The sequence below is a fragment of the Schistocerca nitens genome, chromosome 9 (genome assembly GCF_023898315.1).
Source record: "Schistocerca nitens isolate TAMUIC-IGC-003100 chromosome 9, iqSchNite1.1, whole genome shotgun sequence".
NCBI lineage: Eukaryota > Metazoa > Arthropoda > Insecta > Orthoptera > Acrididae > Schistocerca > Schistocerca nitens.
This window is the reverse complement of record NC_064622.1, coordinates 433,142,225-433,165,472: the sequence shown is the minus strand read 5'-3', so window position 1 is coordinate 433,165,472 and position 23,248 is coordinate 433,142,225. Positions and strand designations below refer to the sequence as shown.

At 38.8% G+C, this 23,248-nt stretch overlaps 1 protein-coding gene across 1 annotated transcript in view; it reads right to left on the bottom strand.

Annotated features, from left to right (window-relative positions):
- Positions 1–23,248, bottom strand: part of LOC126204421 (uncharacterized) — a 270,652-nt gene that overhangs the window by 97,802 nt on the left and 149,602 nt on the right. The window contains exons 10-15 of the mRNA XM_049938808.1: positions 20,573–20,701; positions 13,495–13,662; positions 13,187–13,352; positions 12,973–13,088; positions 3,329–3,424; positions 3,021–3,231 (exon numbers count right to left, since the gene is read on the bottom strand). Of these exons, the coding sequence (XP_049794765.1) occupies positions 3,021–3,231; positions 3,329–3,424; positions 12,973–13,088; positions 13,187–13,352; positions 13,495–13,662; positions 20,573–20,701 (886 nt within the window). The remainder of the gene's footprint in view (positions 1–3,020; positions 3,232–3,328; positions 3,425–12,972; positions 13,089–13,186; positions 13,353–13,494; positions 13,663–20,572; positions 20,702–23,248) is intronic.

The following is a 23,248-nucleotide window of genomic DNA, read 5'->3' as shown; positions in this document are numbered from 1 at the left end:
AGCGCATATTCATTCACTATGCTATCCAGGAGATCTCGTCTGAGACTTGGAGGAGATTGTATCAATGAATACGGTGAGTGCAACTAGCTGCAAATTGGCAGATTGGCACAAAAGACAATTGCTACCTTGTTTCTGAACTGGTGAAGGCAGTTAGCCTTGCACATGTGACTGAAACACAATTCAGTATTTGTGCCACCATACCCAGAATTGATCATGGTCCTCTGTTTGGGAGCCAAGTGGAATGTATAAAACTAAGGCTCAGACAATTCAGCATTGATAATAAACGTAATTTTTGATCTCTGCAATTGGGTGGGGAATAGTATAGTGCCCGTAGGTAGGTCAAACATGTACAGTACACAAATAAAGTAGCTATTTTCGTAACAGAAGGTAAGCATCAAAGGTGAGTCAGACATCGTAATGTGATGCTTTTCCAGAACATGTACCTCATGAGCCATGGTGGGAGATGACATCCCAGAAAACTTTGAGAATATTGTGATACTTTGCCAGCTATATAATGAGAGTCATGAAAGTAAAATTGGCATTAGGGTTTCATATAAAATTTTTATGGAAGCATTAATATGAAAATTACTTTTAACAGAGAGTGAATCAACTTGTGAGTGGTGTGTCTTTAATTTCCTGGTACCTAACAGACCCAAAATTTTTCATCACTTAATATAGAGGAGAGCATCTGTGGTTATAAGGCTGTTACTGCATTAATGATTAGAGTTATTTCAAAGAATGTTACAAAAGCTTGAAAAATATATTTACACTTTACCAATTTTAGTTTATCTAAATAATGAACATCACATATTCAGCTCTGAGGATGTGGGTGTGGAGCACAAATTGATAAAATCAGAAGCATTATTTAATAGACTCTAGCCTTGTATATGCTGAGAAAGGCTGTGAGGGGCAGGAAAGACTCACCATTATTGAGTAGACATTTTGGAAAGTTGCTAAAAAGTAAAAGGAGCTTCATCACAGAATTAACTGAAGTCAAAACCCAGTTAAAAAACAAAGGCTAAACAAAGCCTAAATGAGTGTAAGCAGAGCAATACAGAAAGTTTTCAATGATTTTGGAAACACAGTTTTGCCAAGCAATCTGAGAGAAAAATCCTTAGAAGTTTGGTCTTACATAAATTGGAAATCACCTGTTTAGTTGCTTAGGGACCATATTGGGTATGAAACAGAAGATGACAGGACACCAAAATACTGAAATACATCTTCCAAAATTGTTTTACTGTGAAGATCATACTACAGTTCCTCCTTATCATCATACAAATGCCAAAATGCCATATAAAAACTTGTTCAAAAGTAGAAAGGCATCTGGACTGTGTGCGATCTGGCAGAGATCAAACAAAAAAATGTGCTCCCCTTCTAGCAACAGTTTACATTAGGTTGTCAGACAGATGTATATAATTACAGGCCCATACCATTGATACCACAGAGGCAGTTCTGACATTGTGGTTGATAATGGAAGCAAGGATAAAGAAAAATAAAGACACTTTCATAGGATTTATGGACTAGGAAAAAGCATTCAATAATGTCAAATTAGAGGTAAACTATAGGGAGAGACAGGTGATACACAACACGTATAAGAGCCAAGAACAAATAATAAAAGAACGGAAGACCAAGAACAAAGTGCCTGGATTAAAAAGGGTGTAAGACAGGGCTGTTCAAACTATACAGTGAAGAAGCAAAGAAGGAAATAAAAGAAAGGTTCAGGAGTGGAATTAAAATTCAAGGTGAAAGGATATCAATGATATGGTTTGCTAATGACATTGCTACTGTCAGTGAAAGAGAAGAAGAATTACACACTCTGCTGAATGGAATGAACAGTCTAAAGAGTATGGAATATGGATTGAAAGTAAACCAAAGAAAGATGAAAGTAATGAGAAATATAAAAAATGAGAATAGTGAGAAACTTAACATCAGGATTGATGGTCATGAAGTACTTGAAGTTAAGGATTCTTGCTACCTACGCAGCAAAATTATCAATGACAGACAGAGCAAGGAGGACATCAAAATCAGACTAGCACTGACAAAAAGGGGATTCCTGGCCAAGAGACATCTCCTAGTATAAAAACAGGCCTTAATTTGAGGAAGAAATATCTGAGAATTTATGTTTGGAGCACAGAATTGTATGCTAATGAAACATGGACTGTTGGAAAACTGGAACAGAAGAGAAACAAATCATTTGAGATGTGGTGCTATAGATGAATGTTGGAAATTAGGTTGACTAGTAGGGTAAGGAATGAGGAGATTCTGCATAGAATCAGAGAGTAAAGGAATATGTGGAAAACACTGACAAGAAGAATGGACAGGATGATAGGCCATCTGCTAAGACATCACCGAATAACTCATGTGGTATTAGTGGGAGCTGTTGAGCGTAAAAACTGTAGAGCAAGACAGAGATTGCAATACATTTAGCAAATAATTGGGGACATAGGTTGCAAGTGCTACTTTGAGATGAAGAGGTTGTCACAGGAGAGGAATATTCATGATGGACTGCATCAAACAACTTAGAAGACTGATGACTCAGATAACAAATAAAAGAAAACATATATTGAACAAGTGTGACAGAGACAATGGTGTACAGGTTATTACTGTGTTCCTTTATTTCCAGAAAACATTCAGTGCAGTTCTGCACTTTCATTTAGTATACAAAATATGAGTTTTTCAAGTATTGAATCAATTTTGTGACTGGATTCAAGGCTTTATATTAAATAAACTCAATACAGATCTGACAGATTGTCCAGTGTGAACTGCCTGTCCAAAGTTCAGAGGTTCCACAACTCTACTTGGCTGTGTTGGTCAGTGATCATTTTTGCTTCAGTGTCCACACAGAGCCCTTACAGTTCCAAAGCTGTATATCATAGCTGATCACCAAAACAAGGCTGATCATCAAAACAAGCCCATAACTAGAGAGTAATTGATCATCAAGAAAATGAAAATATATAGTTACCTCTTACTGCATATATCATATTTAGAATGAATATAAGTAAACAGATATTAGTGCTTACTTGATGTATCTGTTGGTGTCATTTCAGCAGCTACAAAAACTCTGTTAGGATCACCTGATTTTGCAGCATCCCTCAAATGAATCATAGGTTTCTTGACAGATGTGTACTCAATTTTGACAAGTGCAGCTGCCTGAGTAGCAGTATTATGTGATGTAGCAAGTATAATACCAACAATCTGACCATTGAATTTTACTGTCCCAGAGCAGAATATCTGGAGGCAGAAAAAAGCATATCAATATCATTAACACTGTAGGTTTATTATTTTTTGTTTGTTATGTTTTAAATTTTTTAAACTTATATTGACTAACCTCTTCATCTCCAACAAGTCCTACTGTTGCTGAAGTAAATACATTGTTTCCTGGTATATCTTTGGCATCATAATAAGCTACAACACCAGGTAGACTCTGAAACATCATAAAGAACAACATATAGTATTTCACATTATAAAAGTAAATAAATATTAGGAAAGGTAATGCTGTAAACAGACTTAATTAACTTTCAAGCTACCAATTTTTTAGTGTAAGCACATAATCTCATACTCATAACAAAACATAAACACATCAACACAACCTTGCAAATGCTGCAAGATTGACTGTTTATGAGTGGTTCCAAGTGTATGGAAGTGGGAGAAAGAAAACGTGTCAGCTGGGATGGGAAAAGATAGATACAGTAAAGAGTGGTTGGAGGGACAATAAAAAGAAACACAACAATTTTGCCTTAACATTTATAAATTTTTTTCATAATGTAGACTTGGCACTTTGATCACTGGCTGATACTGATTAAGAACATAGTACTTGGGTGCTCTGAACATTTCAGTCTTAACTGACTTTTGTTCCAGCTTCCTGTGGTGAAAAGCGTCACACTGACAGGGGTGTGCCACTCAACAACAACAATACATGCAAGAGGGTTTTTCTTTTTCTGATTAAAATGCTTAAGGCTTGGAATAGTAGCTATAATAACTTTTTAAAATGTATAAGAAGGCAACAAATAAAAAAAGTAAAATTCAGAACACCAGTTAACACTCCCTTTTGATCCAGGTACATCCATATCTTCCTTTCTTTTCTTTTGCTATTGTAACACTGGTTTGAGTCAGCTGTTATTTGATTCATCATATCAAGAATACAGGACTCCTTTAATAGATTATGTTTCTAGGACATGTTTTATTCCTCTCCAGGGTAGATTTTGCACATTCTATTATATAAGATGCTGTGTGAGCCAATACCCACATTGTCAGTGTATTATTTATTTTGGGATGTCTCAGTTTCTTGGGGCCAATAAATTTAGTAATTTTTATTGGTACACATGATGTTTTATCTAACTTTGCTGGACACCCTCTAAGCATTTTTAGAACTAGTTGGCATTTTAACAAAGTTATCTACAGATCAAAGCGTCTACATACCTGCACTGTCTGTAAATATTAGTGTGTGTCAAACTGATCTTTTGCGTGTTTTTGTTTGTAGCTATTTTGTCACACATAATTAGGTACTAGTTAGATTGGGCATAAGTGGACAAATTTTTGCTGTGGATGCTTTGCAACACAATGTTCTGTCTTATCTACAGCTTTTATCTTTTCATTTATATTCCTTTCTTGATTCTGTCTCAGGTATAGATATATTTCTTTCTTAGATAGTTGTATGTCACTCAGCTTTTGGGAAAGTGTACTCACTCATAATATAGTACTATCAAGTATTTGTAAGATGGTGGCATTTCTTCCAGATGTGCTGGAAGTCCAGAACAATATCATTTCTTTGTGACAAAGTAACTGCAACACTGCTGCTATATAAAGTGGCTAATTTCACACATGGTCATACCTTTTATGGGACAGAAACTACATGTGGCTTGATTACAATAGGAGGCAGTGGATTGGGGTACTGGATGGGTATCACACTTCAGTTGTCCACTGAGGAATGCCCCTTATGGTGCAAAAATGATAAGGTTGGTACAGAGGGAATTAGCATTTTGTATGAGAAGTATTCAAAATCCTGCTGTTTATCTGCTTTTCCCTTTCAATATCTGGGTGATGATGGGAGAATCAGCCAGTAACTGGTTCACCTTTAGTTGGGGTCACAGGAAGAAATGGTATCTTCTGTTTCTGGATGAGCAGAGCAAGATATTTGTCTGTGCAGGCTCCAGCGAGATTATCTGCGTATTTAGCCAACTCCAGCTTCTAATTGCAGATGCAGCATTTACAAGTGCTAAGGCTGTAGATTAGGAGCTATTTGATGTGGAATAAGTGGCAACTATCAAAACGTAGATACTGCCACAGATCTGTGTGCCTGCTATGAGAAAAGTTTATATGGAGCTATCTGAAAGATAGAGGTCAACAACTAGGAGAGCAGCAGATGGTATTCAAAAGAACCAGGTGAATTTTATTGGGGTGTAGATATTGGGTTCTGGAGATGTTAATCAATCTATACCAGATGAGTTATGTTATGTAAACTGTTTGTCAATTAATCACAAGTAAAGGCAGTACTACCTCAGAAAGAGATTTTTTTTATAGCTGAAAAACTAAACTTTGTCCACTGATTGGTAATGTAGCTATTTCGCACAGTAATCCCTTCTGTTTGGAGAAGTTATAACCTAATTTCAAAGGGCCAATTTACTAGAGTACAGCATATATTTATCTGCATAGTGATCTAAGATTTATTTGCACAGGTAGAAAATGTTTTACATTACTATAGAAGAGAAGGCATTAAGAGACACCTGAAATCTTGCAGCAATTTTACTAGCCTTCAACTGCTAAAAACAAATAGCTGTAAGTGAAAATAGCTGTATACAGATCTGTGCCAACACTGAGTCATTGCTATAGACATTTACAAATTCGTGTTAAATTACTGGTTGACATAAGTGCACAAAGCTGTTGTGCCAAGCCCACTGCAACCAAGGATCAACTTAAGTCAAATCAACTACAGTACAGTATACTAAGTATAAGTGCCATACATGACTTCTCTATGGAGTGTGTCAAGAACATTTGTAAATATTGATCTTTACCAAATACTTATGTTTACAGTTGTGATGATGTCTCAGATGCACAAATTAATGCACAGCCCTGATAAGGTATCTTTTAGGATCAACTTTCCCTCAACATACTGAATCATAAAGATCAGGTATACACACAGGATACAAGTTTTTCAAGCAACTTTAAACAAATTGTTCAGGAAATGCTTTGCTATAAAGACTCATTTATCTTCAGAATGTCTCTGTGAGCATTACAAATAGATTCTGATTAAAAATATAAATCAATTAACCATTTACCAGATTCTGTTAGTTATATATCTTGAGTACAAGAATTGACAACCAAAATGTTGAACCATGTAATGTAATAGTTTTCAAGAAAAGATCTTATACTGTTGATGCTGTGCCATACCATTCAAAGATACTGCTAAAAGATTGACAAGCAAACTTAAACAGTAAATCTTTTATCTGTGAAGAGATTTATATGTAGTCCCTATAACAAATTCCATGAAACATCAATAAAATATCTCTCAGAAAAATAGAGAATTCTGATCCTATGTAGAATTATAGAACTGTTAGAAATCATCTACACATTAAATCATAGATCAAATTGTCTTCAGAATAGAAGACAATATAGAAAAAGTTGAAATCTTAAAACTTGCATGTGGCTTCTCTCAATGGTCTTTGAATAAACAACAGCCACATCATCAGCAAGATCCAACAGTGATGAAGTAGCATGAAATACGAACGTTCATGCTTGTTAATCATACAATATCCACCCTTCAAGCAAAAGATCTTTCATAGAAAGCCATTTAAGGACAACATCAACATGCAGGTAAAGAGAAAGGTATCTACTTTATATGGATGTCATAAACAGATAAGATGAAATGGTTGTTTTGACCGTTTGGATTACCAGAAGCATGCACACTCAGATCTGTGTCTACAGGCAACATGCTGTCACCAGCCCTCCCACCACAGTAAATTACAGAGAATCTTCAAACACAGTTCAGTTTTGGTTTCAGAAGATTTATAGCAGAGACAAGTCTTTTTTTTTTTTTTTTTTTTTTTTTTTTTTTTTTTTTTTTTTTTTTTTTGCTGTAATGGTTCTTTGAACAACATAACTGGTGTATATTTTGATCAATACCTTTGAATCAGTGGATGCAGCAATAACAATTGGATGGTCCAAACAGATTGCTGTGTCAAAAAAGTATCACCAAAAATTGGAAGGATTCCTAAGAAGCTCTATATTATATGCAATGTTTGGGGCTTCATATGATCTAATAATGAAAAAGCTGGGTCTTGTACAGCAGTGTGTTCACGGTGTTCCTTACAAGTGTGGTAATTTCCACACCAGTCAGTCTTAGCCATTTCTGGGACTTGGGAAGACAGCCTGACCTGGATGGAAACTTCCTCACATATTAACAATGAGGACTTGTGAGATGGCCAGCCTGTATGTGGTTTCTAAGTGGTTTTCCACATTCTAATAGATAAATTCTGGAATGATACCCACATTCCACTTCACATGCATGTTATGGAAACGTTTTGAAAATATTTTCACATTTGCACATAGATGCAGAAAGATGGAGTACATAGATTCTGTCCTGGGGGATGACAAAGAGACTGATGACTTTAGATGTTTAGTCTCTTCAAACACTTAATGAGCAGCAGCACCATTAACAAAAGTTATAACTTAATTTGTAAAAAAATAAGCCTAGACTCACAAACACATTTAATCTCATACCAGACATTCTAATGTGTCTGTCACAGGGGACAACTCAATATGAGAGGTAAGAAATCCATTAACTTGCATCATCATGTTTGGCAGCCCATCCAAAACCCTGCTCTCATCACTTTTCAACAAGGTGTGCTGTTGCCCAGTTGCCAGCACTCGAGAGAATTGCTTTCCATATCTATACTTTGATAACTATCACAATCAATGACCTCTTGGGGTCTTCCCCCAACAGTTACCAACATTGCTTGGGGTTTATGAATAAGTCTTCTGGAAGAATATTCTGAAGATTCAGCAACAACATCAAATGCAATGTTTGGAGCCTTGGTGTTATGCACAAAAAATTTCTTAAGTGGTGCACTTGTTCAAATTAAAAACTTCACAAGAAACAGAAGGTTGGCTGGACTTGCCTTCTAGAACCACAACTTCCAGTACTGTCAAAAGAAACACTTAAACAGGAAACAATATTTCTAGCCTTCAGAATTATATGTTCCTTCTTTGGAGAGGAAAACAGGAAAGGTTAGTGGAGGTTGGAAAGGGGTGGTGGTGGTGGTGGTGGTGGTGGTGGTGGTGTGGTGGTGGTAGTGGTGTGATTGGTGGTGGTGGCAGCAGGAAGGGAGGTGGGGAATCTCAGTCTCTAGGTTAAGAGGAATTCACTTACTGCAAAGATGAAGGAGGCAGCATTGTACTCTTAATACCTTTCACCTCTTCCATCTGCCCAAAAAAGCAACACTAATACTACTGATAATAAGATTATAATCAAATGTCTGTATTTCAGTGTTGTTGTTGTGGTCTTCAGTCCAGAGACTGGTTTGATGCAGCTCTCCATGCTACTCTATCCTGTACAAGTTTCTTCATTTCCCAGTACCTACTGCAACCTACACCCTTCTGAATCTGTTTAGTGAATTCATCTCTTGGTCTCCCCCTATGATTTTTACTCTCCATGCTGCCCTTGGTGATCCTTTGATGCCTCAGGATATGTCCTACCTAGCGATCACTTCTTCTAGTCAAGCTGTACCACAAATTTCTCCTCTCCCCAATTCTATTCAATACCTCCTCATTAGTTATGTTATCTATCCATCTAATCTTCAGCATTCTTCTGTAGCAACACATTTTGAAAGTTTCTATTCTCTTCTTATCCAAACTATTTATCATCCACATTTCATTTCCATACATGGCCACACTCCATACTTCACACTTTCAGAAATGACTTCCTGACACTTCAATCTATACTCGGTGTTAACAAATTTCTCTTCTTCAGAAACGCTTTCCATGCCATTGCCAGTCTACATTTTATATCCTCTCTACTTTGACCATCATCAGTTATTTTGCTCCCCAAATAGCAAAACTCCTTTACTACTTTAAGTGTCTCATTTCCTAATCTAATTCCCCCAGCATCACCCAATTTAATTCGAATATATTCCATTATATTCGTTTTGCTTTTGTTCATGTTCATCTTACATCCTTCTTTCAAGCCACTGCCCAGTCTATTCAACTGCTCTTCCAGGTCCTTTGCTGTCTCTGACAGAATTACAATTTCATCGATGAACCTGAAAGTTTTTATTTCTTCTCCATGGATTTTAATTCCTACTCCGAATTTTTCTTTTGCTTCCTTTACTGCTTGCTCAATATACAGATTGAATAACATCAGGGATAGGCTACAACCCACTCTCAGTCCCTTCCCAACCACTGCTTCCTTTTCATGACCCTCAACTCTTATAACTGACATCTGGTTTCTGTACAAATTGTAAATAGCCTTTCGCTCCCTGTATTTGACCCCTGCCACCTTCAGAATTTGAAAGAGATTATTCCAGTCAGCACTGTCAAAAGATTTCTCTTAGTCTACAAATGCTAGAAACATAGGTTTGCCTTTCCTTAATCTATTTTCTAAGATGTGTCGATGGGTCAGTATTGCCTCATGTGTTCCAACATTTCTACAGAATCCAAACTGATCTTGCCCAAGGTGAGCTTCTACCAGTTTTTCCATTCGTCTGTAAGGAATTCGTGTTAGTATTTTGTAGCTGTGACTTATAAAACTGATAGTTCAGTAATTTTGACATCTGTCAACTCCTCCTTTCTTTGGGATTGGAATTATTTATTCTTATTGAAGTCTGATTGTATTTTGCCTGTCTCATACATCTTCCTCACCAGATGGTAGGGCTGGCTCTCCCAAGGCTATCAGTAGTTCTAATGGAATGTTGTCTACTCCTGGAGCCTTGTTTTGACTTAGGTCTTTCAGTGCTCCGTCAAACTCTTCACGCAGTATCGTATCTCCCATTTCATCTTCACCTACATCCTCTTCCATTTTCCTCAAGAACATTGCCCTTATATAGACCCTCTATATACTCCTTCCACCTTTCTGCTTTCCCTTCTTTGCTTAGATGTGGGTTGCCATCTGATCTCTGGTCTCTTTAATTTTCCTATAGGCAGTATCTATCTTACCCCTACTGATATACGCCTCTACATCCTTACATTTCTCCTCTGGCCATCCCTGCTTAGCCATTTTGCACTGCCTATCAATCTTATTTTTGAGATGTGTTTTTATTCCTTTTTGCCTGCTTCATTTACTGCATTTTGGTATTTTCTCCTTTCATCAATTAAATTCAATATCTCTTCTTTTACCCAAGGATTTCTATTAGCCCTCAACTTTTTACCTACTTGATCCTCTGCTGCCGTCACTATTTCATCCCTCAAAGCTACCCATTCTTCATTCTTCTTCTACTGTATTTCTTTCCCCCATTCTTGTTAATTGTTCCCTAATGCTCTCCCTGAAACTTTCCACAATCTCCAGTTCTGTCAGTTTATCCAGGTCCCATCTCCTTAAAATTCCCACCTTTTTGCAGTTTCTTCAATTTTAATCTACAGTTTATAACCAATATAGTGTGGTCAGAGTCCACATCTGTCCCTGGAAATGTCTTACAATTTAAAACCTGGTTCCTAAATCTCTGTCTTAGCATTATATAATCTATCTGAAACCTTCCAGTATCTCCAGGCTTCTTCCATGTATACACCCTTCTTTCATGATTCTTGAACCAAGTGTTAGCTGTGATTAAGTAATGCTCCATGTAAAATTCTACCAGGCGGCTTCCTCTTTCATTCCTTACCCCCATTCCATATTCACCTACTATGTTTTCTTCTCTTCCTATTCCTACTATCGAATTCCAGTCACCCATGACTATTAAATTTTCATCTCCCTTCAGTATCTGAATAATTCCTTTTATCTCATTGTACATTTCATCAATCTCTTCATCATCTGCAGAGCTAGTTGGCAAATAAACTTGTACTAATGTGGTAGGTGTGGGCTTCATATCTATCTTGGCCTCAATAATGCATTCACTATGCTGTTTGTAGTAGCTTACCCACATTCCTATTTTTTATTCATGATTAAACCTACTCCTGCATTACCCCTATTTTATTTTGTATTTATAACCCTGTATTCACCTGACCAGAAGTCTTGTTGCTCCTGTGACCAAACCTCACTAATTCCCACTATATCTAACTTTAACCTATCCATTTCCCTTTTTAAATTTTCTAACCTACCTGCCTAATTAAGGGATCTCACATTCCAGGCTCCGACCCGTAGAATGCCAGTTTTCTTTCTCCTGATAACAACGTCCTTCCGAGAATTCCCCACCTGGAGATCTGAATGGGGGACTATTTTACCTCTGGAATATTTTACCCAAGAGGGTGCCATCATCATTTAACCATACAGTAAAGCTGCATGCCCTCAAGAAAAATTAAAGCTGTAGTTTCCCCTTGCTTTCAGGCATTCGCAGTACCAGCACAGCTTGGCCGTTTTGGTTAGTGTTACGAAGCCAGATCAGTCAATCATCCAGACTCTGTTGCTCCTGCAACTACTGAAAAGGCTGCTGCCCCTCTTCAGGAACCACATGTTTGTCTGGTCTCTCAACAGATACCCCTTCATTGTGGTCACACCTACAGTACGGCTATCTGTCTCGCTGAGGCACCCAAGCCTCCCCACCAATGGCAAGGTCCATGGTTCATGGGGGGATATTTCAATGAAACCATCTAAATTTATGAGTATGTTGTTTGGATGTACCTTAAATCTTTAGCATTATAATAATTTAGAAGTATTTATGATTCTGACTTCCAACGTTGCCTATGACTGCACTTTATGCAGCTTCCTCATGAAACCCATGTAGTATATGAGTTCACTTCATAAAATTGTGCCAGACTTTGTTTCTCACCATTTCCTAAACTACACTGTAGCTTTTGTAAATAAGTGATAGATATGTCATCTTATGAGGGAAATTTGATAAGTAATGCAGCACATTTTTTTTCCTTAAAGCAGGTTGGTTTTGTTTAGAATTGCAATGAAGCTTATTATCCCCCATTATCTTAGCAACAAACCTCTATTTTTCAACACAATCTCCATTTAATGTGATGGCCTTATGCTACCTTACTGGGCGGGCCTGTATATCCACATGGTACCAGTGTACTGGGTGAGGTTAGAGCCAAAGTCTTGCTGCACTATCAACAGAGATATACAGTTCAGCAGTGATGTGTTTGATTGTGACTTGTTGATCACCTTGAATGAGAGTTCTGCACATTTCAACATTGCAGGAGTCACAGCTGTGCGCAGCCAGCCAGTACAGGGGAGATCGGACAGGTTTGCGCAGTCATAGTGTGATGATGACAGATGCCCCACCCACTGATTCACCATGCTTTTTTCACTGTCAGGTCTCCATAGACATTCTGCAAGCACCTTTGAACATCAGTGATGATCTGGTTTTCTGCCAAAAGAAACTCAGTGATGGCTCTTTGCTTGGAATGCATCTCCATTACAGATGCCATTTTGAAGGCTACGTATGGTGCCACCCTCTCTTGGAACTTCGTGAAACTATAGGGGCTAAAGTGGGAATACTCCATGAAGTCCCACGACAAATTCCAAATTTTTTCAAGTGAAACTGTCTAAGAAAAAGCATTACATTGCTTATTGAACACCCCTTGTATTTGGGTTAGTCAGCAATTCGTGTGAAAGCATTTGACTTTTCAGAACTAACTATACATATTATCTAATATTCCTTACCATAATTATTCTTTGGTCAGCAGCCATTAGATCAATTTCTGAATAGATCCAGGATACAGATCTAGAAACTGTAAGTAACTAATATGTAGCTATATTTTCACTGTTAAAATGTTATATTTGTGAACTAATGGATGTATTCCAACTCACTGCAATGCGGTACCATTATAATTCATGAAATTTACTTAGTAATAATATATGAGATTATAAATCAACCATACCAGGGCTTCAGAAGGATCTATGCTTTGTATTGTACCACTTCCCACAGTAGTGACAACAAAAGCACCATGTAGTTCTCTTGAAGTTGTTGGAATGTCATTTACATATTCTGCTTCACCTGTGAATCACAGAAAGTATTGCAGAACATGGGTATTGCAGTGTGGACTGAATACGTATGTGGGTATCACTGTGTATGTGTTATTCATAATATATTACCAGAGCACTGAACAAGAGCTTCCAATTTAGGCATTGCTTTTCCAAGTGGCCAGTACTGCTGATTGTCCTCAAATACTTGCTTTCCACAAGAAAGTGGTCTCTTCAGTAACTGGCCTCCACTCTTGAATCTTTCAGATACATCTTCTGGAGATATACTGAGAACAAACTACAGAGTTTCACAGGTTAGAAAATGTCAAGATTGGTTTTCCATATATCAAAGTAGTCAAAATTTCAGTCAGCAGTGCTGGATATTAAATAGTATCAATAGTATCTATGATATAAAAACTTAACATAATTAAGACTTTTACCTTATAAAATAGTCCTTCTGCTAGTTGTTTGCGATATTCAGGAGTAGCATCTGGTGGTGTGTAGTCTGGTTTCAGTTCAGAGTCAAGTATTTCCAGGGCATGGAGTAGAACCGTCTTATCATAAACATTTTTATCCTCCAGAAATTCTTCAGTTTTTGTAGCATGTATCTCAAGGAAAATGAATGTTAGAATGTAATACAACTGCATATCCAGGATTATGGAAAATGATCTACCATGTAAGCTTTTAGTGTGCTAAGTAAGCCTAGACTCTGAGGTAAAGAGAGTAATTTTAGGGTTCATAGTACAATCTGAACACTACACCTATTATTTTATAACATTTACTTATTTTTGTTCAAAAAAATGTGTGTGAAATCTTATGGGACTTAACTGCTAAGGTCATCAGTCCCTAAGCTTACACACTACTTAACCTAAATTATCCTAAGGACAAACACACACACCCATGCGCGAGGGAGGACTCGAACCTCCGCCGGGACCAGCCGCACAGTCCATGACTGCAGCGCCCTAGACCACTCGGCTAATCCCGCACAGCTTACTTATTTTTGCTCTGAATTATATTGAGTTTATGGTTAAATATCACCTTCTTATTTTTGTCTTGCACAACTACAATCTGTTTTGTGCTTATACTAAATAAGTGATTAGTATCTAGACAGCACAGAATCTGATTAATTTTTTAGGCTTTCCAATGGATGTGTTGCAAACACACACCTCAGGTTTGCTGCCAGACAATATTGTGTATTATTTTACTGAAATAACTGTTTCACACCATCAGACAGTGGTAGTCCCTCTCACTGCTTCTGCAAGACATTACACCAGCAGCGACAAAATTTATTGAAGCCATGAAAAGGAATTATGCATGAGCTATAAAGTTCTCACAGTTGGATGAGAGTAGCATTCATAGCACTCCCAGCTGGGAGCTGAACAGAGGCCTTCTGTGTGATGTTTAGTTGAGACCTTGCATCACTTATCAAAAAAGGCATAGGATTTCAACTAATCACTACCTGTGGCTTAACACTGACTCATTAAATTAAAACATGAGAAACAAGATCCTAAGAGAAACAAGAACCTCCAAATTCCAACTCAATGCAGTGCATTGCAGAGAGTTAATTCAGCTTTTAACCATTGTAGCATCTGGCAGCAGTGTCATACCGACTACACATGTGCAGAAAGCCTCTCTTTAGCTCCCTTCCCCTAAACATCACTTAGTGGCTGGACTGTCCATTCCTCCAACAATGAGCACCACACTTGTCTGATTTTAATTATTCTATCCAATACCAGGGAGCAGTGTTACATGCTAACACAGATGTGCTGTCCTGATTTCCATGGGATCTGACCCAGATTTTCACCAACATGAGTTGGTGTGTCTCTCATTTGACTTTGAGCTCAGTTTGGCTATCTTATCTTTCCCCTCAACACAATGCTGTGGATGCCACCCAAAAGGACCTGACATCACATCTCCTCATTCATTCTGTGCAACACAGGTGACCAGACATACACTCTGTGTCTAATTTTCACACTTATTGGCTACAGCAAAATCAGCTGCACTTAAACCAAGAGATTCTGCTGTGGGACTTGGACAAGGACCACTGACATGCCCCAATTCATACTTCTGTTCAGCCATGAGTGCTGCATTTCCTGCACACTGCATGTTGGGTCATGTTGTAGGCAAAAAGCTTCGTGCGGCAGTGCATGTTCTGATCCAGTATTGACTGTGATATCATGGACCTTGTCTGAATATATTTTGCCTGTCAGGCCCATCTATCTGTGCCTCCTTAGCAATTCTCTTGATGACCCAACACTGTAGAGCCATGAAAGAGTATATACCTAGACTTTTTTGGTGCATTTTTGGACTCCAAGTGGTTGGCTTTGATTTCTTCCTTCATTTCCCTCTCATATTACCCATGTCCTAAATCATTTCTGTCACTTTTTCTCTTGCAGGCAACCAATGCATTTTGGTTTCAGATAATTGGATGGCATTCACCTTCCATGAATTTCAAATTTCAGTGATTGTTGAATTGTTGTTCTCTTCCTTTTGCTTGGGTGCCCCTTAAGTGTCCTTGAGTTTGGAGCCACTCAATCGTGATCCATGGGGTGATCTCCACCCACCATGATCCCATAATGTATGCTGTGATTTCAGCCCATGGCTGCCTATGGCATAATCAAAATTTTCATCTCTGCTATCCTGGTCAGCAGTCACCTGCCTCTCCATACCCCATGAAGCATTCAGTTCCATGCAACTCCACTGAACCTTGTTCTGGCCAGGCCTTCTACAGCAACACCCATGGGCATCAATCTACCACCCTTCCTGATAGCAGCTGGGGCAGGGAGAGGAATCCACTGGGTGGCTGTCAGATGTGCTGACCACTCAGCTAAGGGCACTGACTGAGAAGCAGGTAAGAAGAAGTCAGCAGACAAGTGAGCGAGAGAATACTACAAGGCCCACACAGTGGCTACTGTATGCATTCAGTTCAAGGAAGTGAGAAGTGTGAATAATGCCAGCAACTATTTATTCTTAGGATGCCGTACTTTGGGAATAAGGATGAAGGGGAACTCTAGTCATGGCTGTGCTTTACAACTATGTGATGAGGGAAGAGTGAGAGCACTGTGGGATCAGCATCTGGAGAGCAGAGTGCTGTTTACCAGACAAGATATTGTGATTACAAGTCACTGAAGGGCACTGAGGCTAGTCTGTTATGCCTGGTGGATGAGAAATGAGGTGAGTAAATTGGAGGATGTGTTTGCTCGACTACTATTGGCAGCAAAGGGCAGAGGTGTACTCAGAGAAGTTTTAGGAGATGGATAAACTGTATAAGTCTTACACACAGTTACAGGAGCAGATGCTGTAAGTGATAGATGTGGTGCAACATGTCAACATGTCTTACAATGGAGGAAAAGGGGTTGGTTGGATGCTGGGGATAGAATCTTGAAAACTGCATTTGCAATTATAGACAAGAGCTACATTATGGATCTGAACGATACCACAGAAAAGGTGAAGGAAAGACAGTGGTAGACTAGCATACCACACAGCTGTAAAGCCTGGAACAGGAGGTACTAAATAATACAAACATGTTTCAGAAATTGACAAATGAAGCAATTGAGAATGCCAAGGCAGTGGTTAACACCATGAATTGGGATCTGGGCGCTATGCATGTCTTAGTAGATGTGTTGCATACAAGAATCATAATTGTGAAGCTGTTCCAGACAGTAGTAGATAGCATTTTGGATGTGCAGATGGTAAAGGCAAGGATATGGGAAACCACTCACTGTGCAGCTGACATCCCACAGACAGCTGAATCTAGTACTCATAACACCAGAGCAGTACTTGAAGGGGTTGCAGAAAATACAGGAAGAGATGCCACCTAAGTTTGAACTCATTGTGGAGCCTGTTCAGCAGAATTTTCCATCATACTACCAGCTAGCATCATTAGAGGTCAGGACTGTTAATTAGTGTAACAAAGATGTAATCTTGTCATTATAAATGAACTAAACATTGTAAGGTAAAATTGCAGCCATTGTAAATTGTGTTTCACATTGCCTGGCATTCACAGAGTGCATATCTTTATTAGCATTGAACATTTTTGTCAATGCATGTTGAATTACGTTGTATATTGGTGCAGGATGGAGATGTAGGGCCTATGTCAATCAAAGGATGGAGGATAATGTGATGCCACCCACTTTTACCAGCAACTCTATACAAGTAGGGATATAGCAGTACAGCATTGCAGAAACTGCAGGCAGCCAGTGGCACAGGATATAGGCATGCTGGTTGCAGTGATGGGGCTGTTTATTTATTTCAAGATAGATCAGGCCTGACACCATGAACCTACCAGTACTGTGGTAAGGCAGAGGTCTTACAGAATGGGCTGAGCCATTCCCTCCTAGGCAGGCCACAGAAATATTGCAGGAACATGCCTAGAAGTGGCATCTTTCTTTGCTCAACCAAAGAACTGCTATCATAAATAGTTCTGACTTTTTAGCACAGATATTCACAGCCCAGCAATACAAATACCACCACAAGAGGGCTCCTCCAGGTGCTGCTGCACCATGGGAAAACAATTTGCCACCACAAACCTGGTCAGCTGCAAACATCACACCATTTACTAGTGTCAAGTCCACCTTCCAGGACTTGGTGCTGCTTCACTGTTGGGCCAATCCAGGGTTGCCCCAGCAGCAGCTTGACTCCTACCCAGGGAGCAGCAGGTCATTATCAGGGCATTATAGCCACTTACTCTCCATATGCAGCTCATGGTCTTGTGGGCGCGTTTTCACTTCCTGAGCACGGGGTCCCGGGTTCAATTCCCGGCAGGGTCAGGGATTTTCACCTGCCTCGAGATGACTGTGTGTTTGTGTTGTCCTCATCATTTCATCATCATTCATGGATGTGGCAAGACGGGACTGAGAAAAGGTTGGGAATTTGTATGGGCTCTGATAACCACGCAGTTGAGTGCCCCATAATCCAAACATCATCATCATCATCATCATCATCTCTCTTCTATGTTGGTGTGGGAACTGTGGCAGCTCCACTGACAGAGGGAGAACTTCCACTGGGATTTATATCATCCCCTTCAAGTGCTCTAGTAGTCTCTTGAACTGCTGGTGCCACTTGCATTCAGAAGGGCACACTTAACTGGGTCATGTGTTACTATCCAGGCACATACATCAAGACCTGCTTGTTAGACACCAGCCAACACTGTGGTGCATGCACCCACTTCACCTCATACTATTTGTTGCATGGCCACCACACTGTGACATTTGAGTGTAGCTTCATAAGTTGTAATAAAGTGACTTGTTGATAATGTTTTAATGAGCTGCCACCGGTTGTATCTCTGCCACAAGCCTCCACCACTGCCCAACCCTGGGTGGAAGTGGCTTGCCACCTTTGATTGACTTCAGTATTGTTCGATGGTATGATTTTCTGAGGCATGGGGAAAACAGTATTTATGTTACAGAAATGTGACACAGAAGGTGAAGTAAGTAACTGAATACCTCATGCAAGCATCTTAGGGACCTTGGAGATTCTTGTATTCATATGCCAGTATCGCAAATCTAATGATCAATTTATGGTGAATCAAAATACTGGAAGTGAAAATAATTTCCTTATCAGCTATACATCCCTGTCTAGACTGCACAATGGAGTTTTACTTTCTAATGAAATATTCTTTAACCGGTTGCTAGCAGACACCAGGCAAGATGCCTTACTAGCCATTCCTTCTGTAACTTAAGGAGTGATGTAAATTCTGCATACAATAATGTTCATAGTAAATAGATTTTAACTTTTCCAGAATGTAGAGATCTGACAATAGTTTCTGAAATCTGTAAAGTTATATAAGTGTTTTGTATGAAATAGTTGACAAAAATGCCAGGTGAGTACTGTAAGAGGAAGACCAGCGGCTTTTTAGAAAGTACCTTATCTTCCCTTAATATGCAGTCTATATAAAAAGTAATCTAGAAGTAATTCAAATAATAATCAATATGGATGGATTAACACTAGTTGTAGCTTCACAGCCAATTTGAGAATATTTTCCCACACAAGTGATGTATCATTTGCCCCCAAATATAAATCTAGTATTCATGGAAATGGGCTGTTTTCTCTTCTTAGTTCTACACAGAAATTCCTCTGAAACAGAAATAAATTTCTGACTCTTATTCCAGCACTAAATATTACGGGAGTCTATTTCTACTTAAGGAAATTCCTGAGATCTTTAAATGCTTTTGGTGAAAACTGAAAGAACTAGACCTATTCCATCATTCCAGTTTCAGTAAAGAATGTGTTGGTTATTAAACTGTGTGGAAAGAATGAAAATATAATATTTCTGCTATGTTTTTAGGTTAATAGTGGATCTTTTTAATTCTGTTACTTACAGTTTGTTCCACTTTCCATCAAAGAAACTGTATCAGAAATACAAAAAATATCATCTAATTCTTTTTTTCTGAATAAAATCATTTTGGTTATTAGGCCACATCATTGTGAAACACTATCCACCCCCGGTAGCTGAATGGTCAGCGCGACAGAATGTCAATCCTAAGGGCCTGGCTGGGTCGGAGATTTTCTCTGCTCAGGGACTGAGTGTTGTGTTGTCCTAATCATCATCATTTCATCCCCATCAGTGTGCAAGTTGCCGAAGTGGCATCAAATCGAAAAGCCTTGCACCTGGCGAATGGTCGACCCGACAGGAGGCCCTAACCACACGACATTATTATAATATTATTGTGAAACACTGCATTGCTTGGGCCTTAAACTGACCCTGTATAGCTTAGTCAGCATTCCATTCCATATCCCTTGAAACTATTCCAGTTGTGATTCAAAGTTACTGTAATCATAAAATATCACTTTTCACATTTTGTGAAAGGTATAATTTTTTCTGAACATTTAAACAAAGCTGCCAGGATTTCAAATCTTATCACAATCTCAGTGGATGAAGCATACTGGCAGACTAAAACTATGTACCAGACCAATCTGGTACACAGTTTTAATCTGTCTTCATAATACTGCACACTCCCCTGCAGAGTAAATTATGCATTCTACCTCGATATTTGTGAAGCTTTTTTGAGATACTACTTCATTACAGGTACTTGCATAATCTGTGGAACATCTGAGTATACTATTAATATTGTCTGCCATATCGTTAATTACATAAAACATGAGCAGCAAGGGTCCTAACTCACTTCCCTGGGTAATGTCAGAAGTCACTTCTACATCTATTAAAGATTCTTCATCCAAGATAACATGCTGTGGCCTCCCTAATAAGAAATCCAGTCACAAGTGCTGCTTGATACTTCATGTGATAGTACTTTCTTTAACAGTCATAATTGTGGTACAGAGTTGAAAGTTTTTCTGAAATCAAGAAATGCTGCAACTAACTTTACTCGCTGGTTTGTGGCTTTCAGATGTCATGTAAGAAAAGCACATGTTGGGTTTCACAGGACCAGAGTGTTTGGACTGAATGCTTGTTGGAATGATTCTTGTACAAGCTACCTCGTTAATGAAGTAGTAAGTTTCCCAAATTATGATACAAGTTAATGTGACTTAATAGTACATTAATTGTGGATTGTTACTTACTGTGTCTTTGTTAATTCCTCCAAATACTATTCTTGGTCTGCCAACTATGTGGCCAGCTTTCGTCCTGTCGAGCTGAACCAAGAAACCTGCATTCACATAAGCATGAGCGTTCTGAGCTCGGGGCATTATCTGTAAAAAAACATTCATTTATGTGTGTGTTTGCAGCTTATGGGCTTTTAAGGGCAAGGTTATCAGTGAACATTCATTTTACATTTTGGTAGCCTTTACATGAGCACCCATTCACTCACCAGTCATATCTCTCTCTCTCTCTCTCTCTCTCTCTCTCTCTATCCCCCCCCCCCCTCCCCCTCTACAGTTTCGTGCACTCACTGACAGCAGCATAAGTAGTTAACATGGACAGTTATTGTGTTCCCTTAGGTATGCAAATCAAATACGTATACTGACAGTGAGCCAATTTATTGACTGGAGTAAAATTATTTGATTGGTAGCTGTCTGCTGTAATCCATGAGTCTGAGCTCTATGCTATGTTCTACTGTGTCTATGCTTTATTGAGAAGAAGCATGTAATATCATTACCTTTTGTTCTGGAGCCATACTACAAATACAAGTGTAATTGCACTTAGCAATATTGATGCCACTGTTCATTGTACAAGTTATTGACTTTCATGATGGAAGATAAATATAAATGAAACTTGGTCCCGAGTTCGAGTCTCGGTCCGGCACACTGTTTTAATCTGCCAGGAAGTTTCATATCAGCGCACACTCCACTGCAGAGTGAAAATCTCATTCTGGATACATATAAATGTCTCTCTGAACACATGGTGGGCCTGAACTACATCCTTTACACCTCTTTATCATTTGTAATCCCTTTGTTTAAGATTTCAGGAATGTATTCCGGAAGAGATAAATTGGGACTTTTATATGACTGAGTGAGCATGCAGACAGTCATTAATTAATTTCATAAAAACATCGTATATAAGTCATTGAGCTCAAGAATCAAGCATGTACTGCACTGAGTACAGTAGACACAGATAGAGAGGTACATGGATTCCCACTGAGAGAGGGGGAGGGGGGGAGGGGGATTAGGAGGATGCATGCTGGCAGTAGCTTTAAAATGCCTTTGGGAGTGGGGAGCCCACCATAATGGAAATGGAAATGCCGTGTGGCTAGGACCTCCTGTCGGGAAGACCATTTGCCCACCGTGATAATAGCATGTATCCAGTATGGATGGTTCTCTGTGAAAATTTGGAGATGTAACATACCAGTCCTGACCCAGCAACAGGAAGGAAGGAAGGAAGGAAGGATTTCTGTTTGTTTTAATTTTTTTTTTTTTTTTTTTTTTTTTTTTTTTTTTTTTTCCCCCCACTGCCTTCTACAACTTAAGCATCAGTTCAAAGCGACTTAGTTGAATTGATTAAACAACAACCCTGCACCATTAAAATAGCTATAATGACAAATCTTAAGTGGGTTGTTTCATGCGAAACAAAGCACTATTTCGTAACTCCTACCAACATTATTTGATATTTTACTGTGTAAGCTCAGTGGCGTGTTTTTTTATTTATTTTTTTTTTTTCATGTTTCTCTTAGCATCTTCTTCCCCTTATTCCATCTTCTGTCATGCTCTTATCATCAAGTTCTTATTCAAAATTTACTTTCAGTTAAATCATATTTTATCAGTTGTGCAACTTTTCTATATACCAATGTTCAGTTATTTTAACAGACCTTAATATTTTTCATTGTTTTTATTTGTGATTTATCATTTATGTGAAATGAGAAGATTAAAATAGGAGTGGATATCCATTTTGTTTATGAGATTGAATGTATTAGAATGCATGTATATCGCAATGTATAATTTTTATATAATAAGAAATAATTCAAACTGAAGTAACTGGATTGTAATCTACTGAAGCTATGTTATTGCTCTGATCTTACAGCATGAGTCATGGCACTAATGCTTCTGTGACAGTTTCCTGATGCATTGGTAACTATGACATTTCCAAGTAATTGCTCCCTGCAGTATTGTTGTACTTCCTTTCATTTCCATACCTATATCTGAAATAGTCTGCATAAGTTTCCACTTGTTTGTAAATTATACAACATACTTGGTCAGCCTTGGTCAGGACTCCTTTCATTCAGAGCAAGTTAAGTCTTTTTCCATATGTATAATATCCAAGTTTCCACAAGAAAAACTGTTAACTAAAATGGAAAGAAAGCAAGCATAATTTCAGATTAATATTGTTTAAACAGCACAGCAGATTTCTAGTATCATTATTTACATCTACACTCCTGGAAATGGAAAAAAGAACTCATTGACACCGGTGTGTCAGACCCACCATACTTGCTCCGGACACTGCGAGAGGGCTGTACAAGCAATGATCACACGCACGGCACAGCGGACACACCAGGAACCGCGGTGTTGGCCGTTGAATGACGCTAGCTGCGCAGCATTTGTGCACCGCCGCCGTCAGTGTCAGCCAGTTTGCCGTGGCATACGGAGCTCCATCGCAGTCTTTAACACTGGTAGCATGCCACAACAGCATGGACATGAACCGTATGTGCAGTTGACGGACTTTGAGCGAGGGCGTATAGTGGGCATGCGGGAGGCCGGGTGGACGTACCGCCAAATTGCTCAACACGTGGGGCGTGAGGTCTCCACAGTACATCGATGTTGTCGCCAGTGGTCGGCGGAAGGTGCACGTGCCCGTCGACCTGGGAC